At 58.9% G+C, this 12457-nt stretch overlaps 1 protein-coding gene across 1 annotated transcript; it reads right to left on the bottom strand.

The window, feature by feature from the left end:
* Positions 1-6: 6 nt before the first annotated feature.
* On the bottom strand, positions 7-12422 carry WNT6 (Wnt family member 6). Its single transcript, XM_008644980.2, has 3 exons — positions 4110-12422; positions 903-1204; positions 7-621 (listed from the first exon to the last, which is right to left on the bottom strand). The coding sequence occupies exons 1-3, from the start codon at positions 4552-4554 to the stop codon at positions 160-162; spliced, it is 1209 nt and encodes a 402-aa protein (XP_008643202.2). The 5' UTR covers positions 4555-12422; the 3' UTR covers positions 7-159.
* Positions 12423-12457: the final 35 nt, after the last annotated feature.

A 12457-nucleotide genomic window follows, 5' to 3' on the forward strand; every position in this document is an offset into this window, starting at 1 on the left:
CAGCCCCATGCTGCCCTCTGGGGAAGGCAGGACTCCCCGGAGCGCAGAGCTGGGCTCACCCATGCTGACCCTGCCACCGGCTCCTCCTGTCTCTGTCCCAGGAGGGCCTTGTGAGCTTGGAGGTGGTCTCCCAAACTGTCCTTGCCTGACCTCAGGCTGTCAGATGCAGAGGCTGAGCTCCTGACGGACGGAGCACTTGCGGCACTGCACCACACAGCACCAGTGGAAGCGGCAAAGGCAGTTCTCCTCCAACACCACCGTCTCGTCCCGGTGCCCTCTCCCGCAGCACAGCAGGTCGCACCCACTCGTGTCCATGGCTGTGCTGTTGCAGACACGGCCCCTGGTGCCCAGTGAGCCTGTCTTACGATTAGCCGAGCAGAAATCAGGTGAGTCAGCCGAGTAGATGAGGTCCTGTTTATCGGGAGGCTTGATGTTGTCACCCACAGGGATGAGGGTTTTCCCGTCGTTGCCTCCCATCACCTTGAAAGCCCCATTGAAGCGCTCGAGCAGGCGATCCCCCACCTCACGGAAATGGGGCATCTTCCTCCAGCAGGTCCGCAGGGTGCAGGAGCCCGACAGCCCGTGGCATTTGCACTCTGTCCTCATGTAGCTGCGCACCGCCTGGGGAAGAGACAGCGATGCTCAGCCCTCGGTTCCCTCTCTCGCTGCCCAGCACCCCCAGCCAAAACCCTGCCTCTTGGTGCTGCCCTGGCCCGGGGGAGAGGCTGGGGGTGGAGAGTGGCACGGGGAGGGGTTCCAAAGCACCTGCAAAGGATACCCAAAAGACATTGGGTCATATTTCAGCCAAAGCTGGTGCAGGTACACGGCTTGGGCACACTGAAGGTGGAGGGCTGGGGGTGGGGCACAGGGGGCGCAGGGGACAGGGAGTGCAGGGGCATTACCAAGCGCCCGGCTTCGTTGTTGTGCAGGTCGATAAGGGCTCGGATGTCATTTTTGCCTTTCTTGTTCTTGGCATCCATGAACTGCTGGGATTTCTCGTAGCCGAACTGCACATCATCCCCACAGCCCCCCCACTCCCAGGCGGTGCCCTCTGTGCCTGGCCCTGCTGTGGGCGAGGGGGGGGCCCGGCTCCGTGTCAGCTCGCAGCCGCACTGCAGCAGCTCGCCCATGCTGCAGGCCTGCGTGATGGCGTGGCTCACCCCCGCCGCCGTGATGGCATACACGAAGGCTGTTTCACGGATATCTGCAGGAGAACAGACAGGGCCGGGATGTGGGGTCAGCTCCAGCATGCAAAGCACCATCCACCCTGGCTGACATCCCAGGGGGCTCAGACGCCCCCTTCTCCCTCTTCATATGTGCTCAGTGCTGTTCCCTGGGTGATGCACCCACCTTGGAATAGGCTGCCTGGGACAGGAACGGCCTCTTGCAAGCAGATTTGAGGACTCTGGGGGATGGTCAGGCCCTGCCAATGCTCCTCCACTCAGCTGCGGAGAGGCAACAAATCTCCTGCCTCCCCTTGCAAGTCTGGGTGCTGCCCCATAGGAAAGAGGGAAGCTCAGAAGGCAGAGAGTGGTCCCAGGTGACCAGGTGGTACCCACAGCTTCCTCACACTACCCTGCGACATCCCTCCAAGCAGTAAAAATCCCATCCCCAGCTCCAAACTGGCACCTGGAAAGAAATACTGCGAGGAATACAGAAGGTGCCACTCACCCCTCTGCATGTTGGCAGTGATGAAGCTGTGCTGCCTGCTCTGCCCCCACTCCCCTCTTTGCCATGGGGAGCTGCCTGCCCCCCTCTCTCCACCAGCACAGCCTCCACCCTGCAGGATTATTTATTATTAGTATTTGCTCCTGTCTCTCTCTGCTCCGGGACACGAATTCCAAGCATCTTTCCCCTGCCCGGACCTGCCGCTCACAGCCGCAGCCAGCGGGGGATTCTGGCAGCGGGGGTGCGGCGCCCTGCTCGGGGGGCTCCTGCACGCCCCCTGCTCCGTGCCAGCCGAACCCCTGCCCACCCAAATGCCAGGGCAGGGCTGGCCCAGGGTGATGGCATGCAGGGGATTCCTGGGGAGGGAGGGGAAGGTGAGTTCCGGGGGGTGTCCCATCCCTCCATCTTCAGTATTCTGACTTGAGGGGGCTGCAGGGAGAGGGATACCAGGGCACCAGTTCCATGAGGATCTCCTCCAAAAGCCCACGCAGCACCTGAATCCCTCTGGTGCTAGCAGGAACTGGGCACACTGGTGCCTTTCTGGCAGTGCCACCCAGGGGGTGGCACCCCCTCCCCAGGCCCTCCTGCCCCCACAAGCCACCTGACCACCCGCCTGCTCCCACCTGGGGCTGGCAGAGCCCTCAGCAGGCAGCCCGAAGCTGGCAGAGGTCCCCATGCCCCCCTGCCAGCCGGGCCCTGGGGGGATGCCGCTCCTCTGACAGCTCCACCAGACACGTGGCTTCCCCCAAGCCAGCCTGCCCTGGCATGCCGTACCTGGCACAGGCTGCTGGGAGGGAAGAGGGGACAGCCATGACTGTGCCAGAGAGGCCATGGCCAGGAGCAGGAGGTTTGCAACATCCTTGGATAGAAAAGGACATTGGACGGGAGGTACTCATCTGATGGAGCTGGGAACCCCAAAAACACTGGGATACCTTATGCCATCCCTGCAGGCTTACAGGGAGGCTGGTGCCTACTGGCACCTCTGAGGGCTTCTGACACCCATCCTGTTGCTCTGGGGAACTCCACACCTCTAGTTGGGATGCCCCATGTCCTCGGAGTGCCAGGGACTCACAAACTCACTGCTGTCCCTACAACACTGGTTATCTCTATCACCCCAGCAGTGAGGCTGGACCAATATGGTGGCTTCTTCAGCATCCCCATGCTTGATGTGTCTGTGCCTCCTCCAACACAAGCTGTTCCTGGGTACCCAGCAGCTCATCTGCCAGTACCTTTCACTCACCACCTGGTCTGGCCCTGTATTCTGGCACCACCCCACTTCCAGCCTGGATCCCTGCCTGGCACAGATCCCACCTGCCTCACTGCCAGGTTGTGGTGAAAATAGGTGACTCCAGAGGCAGAAGAGTCCCCCATGTGCTGTGACTCTCTGCCTCTTGACTGAATACACCTCCCTGTGCTGGGAGGAACCCACATCTGCAAATCAGCTTTTTTAATGAGCCTATCTCCCTCCCATGGGCCAGTGTCTCCCTCGGGGCTTCAGCTCTGACCCCCACTAGTACCTGCAGTCAGTTGGGTGCCCAGGGCACCCCGCTCTTTCCAATCCTCCCAGGGAGGCCACCTTGACCACCCTGCATGGCCCAAGGACATACTCACTTTGCCTCGGGCTGGCCATGTACCAACAGATGTGACGGCTGAGGAGTCTGGGGCTTACTCCAGCATCTTCATCTGCCATAGCACAGGGACCAACATGGGAAGAGGGGAAGGACTAAACTCATCTCCCACTAAGCGATCCTACCAGCCAAAGGTGCTTCAAGCTTCCCCTGTTGCTTGGAGCATCATCCACTCCCAGCCTCTCTCCCTGAGGAGCATGGCAGGGCTTTCCCATCCCTTACACTCTCTTGGGTGTCCTCTGCCCCTGCTCTGATTTTGGTGCCGCTGGGCTGGGCTTGGACCACTGTATCCAGGTGGCTGAGACCTGCACATACCTTCCTGCCACCCGGCCCTGTTCCTCAGGGTGACATCAGGGTGCCCATCCAGGGACAGGGACAGGAGACAAACAGGGACAGGAGGAGGGATGTGAAGGGCACCCACGGGGTGAGGGGCAGCTCCCAACAGCTGCACACTGCCTCCCACCCGGGCCCCTTCCCCCAGCACACCCTGGGGTCCCAGGGGAGCAGTAAATCACTGCCAGACGAGGGTGCATTCTTGGGCTTCACGAAGCCCCGCACTGTCTGGGAGCATCGGTAATTGCTTCATTACAACACGGCAGTAACATGTCCCGGCAGTAAAACCTCAGCGTGACTGAACTGGGGAGCACTGAGCAACCCCCTACATACACACACACACACACACACACACACACACACACACACACACACACAGAGGTTTGCACACCAAGACTCTGCTCCAGGAGTCCCAGGGAGGAGCATGACCAGGCTGGAGCCTTTTTGGGAAATGGGAAGCTGAGGAAGCACTGGCCTTACCCTGCTGCAGGATCTTGCCGAAGTACTTGCTGTGGCTGGTGCAGTTCCAGCGGCGGAAGCGGAATTGGTACTGGCACTCCCGGACGCCCAGCTTGGTGCCCTTGGCCACCTCCTGCACAATCTCTGGCTCCAGCTGGCACAGCTCTGCCTGCTTCCCTGCCAGCCGCTTCGTCTTGCGGCAGATGCTGTTGGGGTCCATGACCAGGGGGCTCCCCACTGCCCTGCAGGAGGGGACAGCGAGCAGAGCAAAACCAGCACTCAAGCCCAGGAGACACCGGGGTGTGGATGTGACATGACCAGATCTAGCCTCAGGGACAGAGCAGGGCTGCAGGGCAGTGCCAGCTCCATGCTGAGCCCGGGTGACAAGGGGACGGAGAGTGGTATGTAGCAGGGGCAGGACAATAGGTATGGGTGGATCACCCAGGCAATACCTTGCCCTCTCCATCCAGTCAGGGAATGGAGGGGATCTCCAGCCACAGGACTGGCTGTAGGATGATGTTAGCACATACTACTCTACATCCTTGGGGACATCCATGGGGGTGATGGTGTGCCCCCGATGGGAGATGGCAGAAATATCGTGCTACTCAGCACCTGCTCTTTGGGGCTGGCACTGACCCAACTGAGCCCTGGCATTGCCATGTGACTGATGCCCCATGCAGCTGCGTCCCCCAGAGCTGTGGACACAGCAAGGAGCCCAGCCAGCATTCTTGGTGTGTCTCCCCCTCTCCACGGAGGCTTGCTGCTTTACCCCGTGGGAGACTAGATGAGTGACCTTGCATGTGATAAAGCCCCTCGGCTGCTGGCCAGGATCCTGTACTCACCTCCCCAAATCCAGGCACTGAGTCCAGGGAATGGAGCTGCAGGCAGGCGCGGGAGTGCAAGGGAGGGATGCAGGTGGCATCGCCAGCTCTGCCAATGCCAGTGAGGAAGGGCAAGTCTTGGCTAGGCCCATGTCAGAGGCAGCTCCTCCTTGCCAGCACAGCTGGAGAGAGGTGCCTGGCTCCCTGGTAGCCTGGAGGCAAAGTCTGAACACAACGCTGCGCTCCCTGGTGTGCCACTGGCTACAGAAACTCCTGTACTTTCCCCACACATTTTGCCCGGAGTGCCCTCCCCAGCACAGCTCATGCAGCTGCGCAGCCTGCCAGCACCCTGCCTCGTGCTGACGCAGGCACTGCTCCAGTTCTGCCATGGGCAACTCCGGAGCCATGGGCCACACGAATTTAGCACACCCTAAACACAGCCCCACTCAGCCCACCCTTACCTCCAGCACTGCTCCTGTGGGCTCAGAGCTCATCCTGCTCAACAACATGATTTCCGTGGCCATGGATGCCCACAGAACCTTAGGGCTGGACTCAGCATACCCCAGGACCAAGAGATGCCCGATGATTGGGAGGCTACATTCCCTGGGATTCCCTGGGGAGCAGTGCTTGGGCTGCTCGTGCTGCCTTCAGCCCCACTCACTGGAGAGCATCAGCTGCACTCTGCTTCCAAACCCAGAGCTTTATAGTCTGGCCAAGCCCCAGGGGCTCAAAAATCACAAGCTGAATCTCAGTGTTTAACTGTGTTCTGGGTTTCCTTTTCACTCTTGTGCAGCTGGGGGGCTGTGTTTGGGACACCAGGCTGCAGTACTCTGCTTGCAATCCTGTCCCCAGTGCAAACCCCCTCCAAGCTCCTTGTTTGAAGCTCAAGGCCCTGCCAGGATCACCCTGCCTCATGTAAGGCTCCCCAGCTGCCTGGATCTCCTGCCCACCAGACCCCAGCTGGGCTTGGAGAGGACGCGCCCTCTCACACAGCCTGGAAAAGGAGCCCTTATGCTTTGGCTGGAGGTTTAAAGGTTAAAGAGCTCAACAGAGAGGCCTAGTCTGGAAAGGGAATTTCCAGCAGGGAAACTGAGGCAAGCCCACACTCCTGCTGGGAAGAACCCATCTCCCTTTGCTCCTGGCAGCTCAGTTTCCCTTTGCTGCACAATTCATATGCACCTCTGCAAAGGGATGGGGCAGCTAGGGAAGCATTGCGGAGCTTGCCTGGCACAGGTCCCCCATAGATGGGGAAACTGAGGCCCACATGGAAAGTGACCGGAAAATCTGTCCGGTCCCATTCCACAATGACCACACAGGGATCCAAGCCTCCATGTCGGTCTCCAAGTTTGCTGTCCTTTGTGACCATGGGCTCCCAACATCTACAGCAGGATGGCGGAGGTTTGGCTGCCTCTGCCGGCGGGGTGGGGAAGAGGGGGAGCAGAGATGGGACTTTCATTAAGAGATGACTCTTTGTACTTGTATAAAAACGATGCGCCAGCCCCCCGGGGCCGTCAGATCAAATACTGAACTGTGGCTCACCCCGGCCCGCTGGATCAGGCCGGGAAGAAGATCTCAGCCCCGCGGGTCTGGGGGGCGGTGGGCGGCTCACCGGCACCGCGGGGGTCCCCACCCATGGTCCAGGCGGCAGCAAGGCTGGCGGGAGAGCACGGGAGCTTTCTGTCCATGCCGGCGAGGCGTGGGGTGGGCTGCCTAAGTCCAGCGCGATATTAATTTCCGCTGGGCTCCACTTTCTGGCACAGGGAGGCTGCCGGGAGCCCAAGAGCTGTTTTGCTTTGGAGGGTTCAGAGGCGGGGGAGAATGGGGGGAGACAAGGGCAAGAAAAATGCTGCCAAACTGCTACCACTTTGGCAAGGGCTCCGGCACAGGGCCCAGATCTGCCTGAGCTTGTCCCGCTCCAAGGCCTCCCCCATCTACAATTAAGGTGCCCCACCTCTGCCGCCGGGCACTCCTCCCCCTGCCCTGGTGAAGGAACAGGGTCGCCAGCCCGGCTCCCCGCAACTTGCCTGGGGCACCCCGGCCCCCCCCACCGCCTCCTGCCTGGGAGCCCCCCGCCAGGCTCAGCAGCACAGCAGCATCCCTCCTGCCTGCCCCTGGTGCCCTTTTCTGGCTGCCAGAACTGCTGCTGGGGGGCTGCTGTCTTACCCCGAAAGCCAATGGGATGATGAGTCCCACTTTCCAACCTTCCAGCACTCCTATGTAAGGGAAACAACCCCCATTGCTGAAAGGGGAAACTGAGGCACAGAAAAGAGTCTGCAAACCACTGCCCACCTGCTGCTGGTACCCCTAAGGCTGCCACAGCTGCAGCCTGAGCCCAGTCCCAGTGACACACGTCAAACAGGAGTCACTGGGGCTTCTGATGCAACCCTTGGATGCTGTGCCTGCTGCAACAGAGCCGAGGGTTCCTAAGAGCCATAATCACCATCTTTTTCCAGCTCAGCTCATAGTCATGGAGCTTCCAGTATGTCCCAGTCTCATTCCCAGCGAAAATCATGGACAAAGGAGACTGGGCCAAGTCGCCATGTTCTCCTTGGGCGTGGGGATGATGTGGAGCAGGACCTCTGATCCCTGCCAGCAGACTGTTATGGAGGGGAGCCAGTGGGGTCCCGGTTTGCAGGAAGCCAAGGGAGTGAGGCTGGCAGAACCATGCAGTGAGCAAGAGGATAGTCAGCTTTTAAAAGTGGCACCTGCATCTTGGGTGAAAAATACCTGCTTTGGTCCTGATGGCCCTGAAGCCCCAAGGGAGAGCAGTGGCTGGGCCATGCCAAATCCATGTGGGACCTGACAGGTCTGCACCCATTGGTACTGCTGCCTAGGCACTCCCATGTGCCAAGGGGACTCTGCTCTGGAGTAGTAAGGCTGTGTCTTGCCTCGCATGCAGGTCTCTATCCCAGCCTGTGGAAGCCCCCAGGAGGGTGATGCATGGTTACCTGGGGTACCCGGGTCATCACTCTGAGCCCACAGGTAATTCTGCACCCACCTGGAGAGGTAAGAACTGCAGGATGACAGCCCTGGAGAACTGACCTCCATCCCTAAGGACATAGGTCACCTCACACCAGGCACAATGATGTCACACTGAGTGACAGCCTACGAGGAAGTCAAACCCACAGGGAGCCCATCTCTTTCCAAGCTGTGCTAACAGGGCAAGGGGGACACATGGATGAATTTTCACCCATCCAGCTTTCCCTGCAGCCCATGCAGGCATGTGGCGGGCACTCGGCCCCTCACCTGGGGCGATGCGTGGGTGCTGCCACTAACCGGGGCAGCCAGGTGTGGAAACAGAGCAGGAGGCCCATGAGGGTGTGGTGAGTAAGCAGCAAGTCACTGCCCTGGGGGGCACAGCCAGGGCTTGGCTGCCGAGCAGCACCCAGGGCACTGAGGGAGCAGGAAATGCCGTGGTTTGGGAGGAGAAGGGGGACCCCATTCCCTGCCCTCCTCCTTACGCCTCCTTGGCAAGGATGGCATGCAAACAGCTGGGAAGCTGCCTAAAGAAAAGAGGCTTTGGCATGGCATTGCGTCAACCCATGGACCTGCTAGCTGCAGGGTCATGCTGAGGCCAGGCTCTCGTGAGCAGGAGCTGCCCAAACTTGTGCTACAGGTACTGGGGGGATGGAGGGAGAATGCACCTGCAGAGGTGGTGGTCCTAAAGCCATGTCCAAACCCTGGAAGGGCTGGGATAAGAAGAAAGAAGTCCACCCACTTGTGGTCACTGTGTCCTTCCTCCAGGTGCTGACAGAGGCTGGAGCTGGGGTAGCATGAGGGCTTGGCTAGTTCATGCCCAAATGTGGGTGCCACATTTTGTGGCAGGACCCTGCAAAGCTTGAGCAGGTGTCAGGGTGTGCCCAGCTCTGCCCAGTACCCTCCCACACAAGGGGTGTTTGAATGGGTCAAGCCTCTGATGCAAAGCCCAGACAAACTCTCCAGTTTGTGTAGGGCATGGCTGGGGAGCCTGGGTGTCACCATGGGAGAGTGGACGTGATCAGGAGCAGGGACAAGGGATGGCACTGGGGAAAGCCCAGCAGCCTTTGTGGGAGAAAACAAGTAGCCCAATGGGAGCCAGTAGTCATCTCAAAGAGTGCAAGAGGAACACTGTCCCTTTGAAAAACCCAGCAAGACAGCAGCTGCCCCAGCAAGGGCACAGGGAGATGGCACCAGGCAGGGGCTCCCCTGCTGGGAGCTGCATTTCTGCCCATATGGTGCTGCTCCAGGGCAGAAGGCATGCCTGGGATGGCTGGACAGCCCGGTCTGTTGGGCGCCGTGGGGTAGCAACTGTGGGTCAGCAAGCCCAGGGGGTGACTCACAATGCTCACCCCAAGGCACACAGGCAGGGCCCTCCAGCCCCTCAGCCTGCCCTTACAGGCTCTGGCCTTGCAGTGTGGCTGCTGGGCAGGGCAGTGAGAGAGGAGAGACCACTGTTGCATGAAACCACCCAGGGTGTGTGGCTCGAGAGACGTGGGACTGGGACCCCCTAAAGCAAGGGTGCAGCCACAGGGGCTGGTGGATGGGTCCCCTGGGCACCTCTGAAGAAGTCCCATGAAAATCTGGAGGTGCACTGCCCTTGTGCATGGATGGGAAGGGGATGGAGGGCAGATGTCCATCCTTCTGAGCCCCTCAGACCCACAGCTGGAGCAGAGCACATTTCAGCTGGGATGATTTTCTGCCCTGCTTTCTCTTCCATCTCCCAGCTTCTCTCAGCCATGCCTGTGGAGAGCCAACAGGCACCGGGGAAGCTGGCTTTGCTTGCCCCCATCCCCACAGTGCCTCTGTTCCTGCAAGCACAGCCCAACTGCAAACCGGCTTGGCTGAAATCCTGCTCTGAACCTGCCTGGGGCTCCTCAGACACTAAGTTTGCCTGCTCTGTATCTCTGCACCCTCTGGGCCAGCCCAGGAGCCTCAGGCAGTCCCTACCTGTCCTGCTCAGAGAGAAAACACTGTTGCACAAGGAGCTGAGCAAGAAATGTGTAAAGAATAGGGGAAGAGCAAGAAAGAGAATTTACAGAGCTGGTGGGAGCAAGGAGAGCCTACTCCCTGCAGCTTGGCACTAACCAAGGTGCCAACAGCATGTGAGTGATGTATCTTCCATTGGCACTGACCACAGCCTGCTCCCTTTTGCCATGGAAAGGTCTGTGTCTTCAGTGAACTCTCTGGGGACATTCTAACACCATGAGGATGCTCTTTCTCAAGCTACAAGGTCACTAGCAGGATGTCAGTGCTTGTACCTCATACCTGAATCTTTTTCTGCAGATGCAGCCATCTGCCAGAATCCCAGTGGGCACAGTTACCACCCCTGAGTGGCCAGGCCTCTTGACATCCAGCCCAGCTACAGCCCACCATGCCACTCTCACAAATTAGGTCGTCAGTGGTGGAAAAAATTGGTTCAGGTAACCCCTGTATCACCACCACCACCCAGATAATGCACTCAGGGGTGGGATGGGGAAATTGTAAAGACATTTCTTTCTTGGCCAGGGAAAAATGCTCCCTTGGCCAAGCACCCACAAGTGCCCAGTGATGCACACACAAAGGTGTGCCACCGAAGTCCCTATGCATCAGTGACAGTGACAGCAAGGAACAACTCCATCAATGCCACCAGTCCTGGGGCTTCCAGGAACTCTGGCACAACACACAGCTGCACCTCTGAACCCCTCCCCACCAACAGCAAAGCCCACAGACACCAGTGCTACCCAGGCCTGGGAGAGGGGACCAGTACCAGGAGCAGACACATGGGAAGGTGCCTGTCATGAGCTGGCTCAGGGGACTAGGCAGCACCCAGACTCCTCTCCCCCAACACGGGAAGGGCTCCCTGAGATGATCTCAGCCAGGGGCCAAATCCCCAGACTCTGAGGGAAGCAGTTCATGAACCATCCAGCTGCTCCTGTGCCCTGTCCCGGGAAGCCTGGCATGTCCGTTTGGTGGTGCTGGTGGCCTCGTCCGCCCGCCACTGGCTCCAGAGTGAAGCAGAGTGTGAGCTGGTGATCTCCCTGAAGCCACTGCACTGCCCAGTGAATTCACCGTGCTTCAGGCAGCTGAGTTATTATTCTTAAAATAAAGGTTCTCTTTCTTCTTCTTTTTTAAAAGAAGAAAAAACAAGTTTGACCCCTTGCCCTCCTCTGCCAAACCCTGCTAATCTCCCCAAGCTGGTGCTACCAGTGCACACATGGCACCAGCAGGACCCAGACCCCATGGTGAGATGCAGCTCTGAGCAGCTGGGGCAAGGGGCACCGGTACCCTAAGACCCTGCCCTTGTTGGTGCTGTCTGCCTGCCCCTGAAATGAAGGTAAAATGAGCTTCTGCTTCATCTCTATCTGCTCCAGCCATGGGCAGATATCCTCGAAGCTGGAGCACAGGGCATGAGCTTGGAAATATTGATGAGGATGGGGCAGAGAAAGCACAGACAGCTGAAGGGACAGCTGTGTGTGTGTCTGAGAGCCAGGGAAAAACAGCAGGTCTCAGGCAGCAGGAGGGCATATGCCCTGCAATGGCACATCTACCCTGAGATGGGTGGCAGGGAGCATGGAGACCCTCCACAAGCACCCTGCTTTGGCCAGAGCTTGCCCTACCTCTCTCTCCCCTCCTCTAGCAAAAAAACCAAGGCAAGTCCCTCTCAAACCCATGTTAAACCCTTGCCTGGCAATAAACACAGTGCTTGGGCTCCAGGGACAAACTCTCAGCTGATGTACAACTGACTATAACAGCAGCATTTATACTCACAAAGGCCCCCACTGCACCCCTGGAGCCAGGGCTAGCAAAGGGAATGGAGACGTGGAATAAATCACTGGTGGGCAGGCAGGGGACCGTGAGGGGAAAGGCTTATGGAGAGCTTTATTTTAGGGGTCAAAAGAGTGTGAAAATGTGGAGACGAGTAGCCTCAGATAATGAATGATAGCCCGGACAGCACGCCGGGGAGCTGGAATCTAAGCACTTAAAACCGGATAAAGACAGGCTGGGTGAAATTCTTAATAGATTTAAATAGTTCATGTTTCGACAGATACCTGGGCTTTCCGAGGCTGGGTCCCAGTTCTGTGCCTGTAATGAATCCCCCACCCCCTCTGGTATCCTGCAAGGCACCGTCTCTGCCTTTGATGAGGGCACCATTACAAATAGGGGTTTTGTCCCTGCTGTGTCCAGGCCACCATTCAGGGGGGACACTGTAGGGACCCTAAGGCTTTTAATTAAATTTGACTTACTGGAGGGGTCTGGAAGCCACTAAGCCCCCTTGCCCACCTCTCAGGCATATAAGCCTCCCAGGCTGTGGGCTTGGGGTGCAGGGAGGCAGAATTCAACTCTCACCACAGGACCTGTACGCCCTATAATCCTGGGGGTGCCCCAGCCTGCTGCCCCCAACACACTCGTGTGCCCAAACCCTGACAGCATGCGGGTGCCCCAGTCTGGATCCGAACAGCCAGTGAGCAGCAATTCCCACCCAAGTGGGTGTAGGGGACTCTGTCGTCCCCAAGTCGGGGAGGACCACCCCTGGGGATCGAGAGACCCTGCGCACCCTCCTGCTTCCCCCCCGTCCCCCTCCCACCCCCC

The sequence above is a fragment of the Corvus brachyrhynchos genome, unplaced genomic scaffold (genome assembly GCF_000691975.1).
Source record: "Corvus brachyrhynchos isolate BGI_N302 unplaced genomic scaffold, ASM69197v1 scaffold490, whole genome shotgun sequence".
Taxonomy (NCBI): Eukaryota; Metazoa; Chordata; class Aves; order Passeriformes; family Corvidae; genus Corvus; species Corvus brachyrhynchos.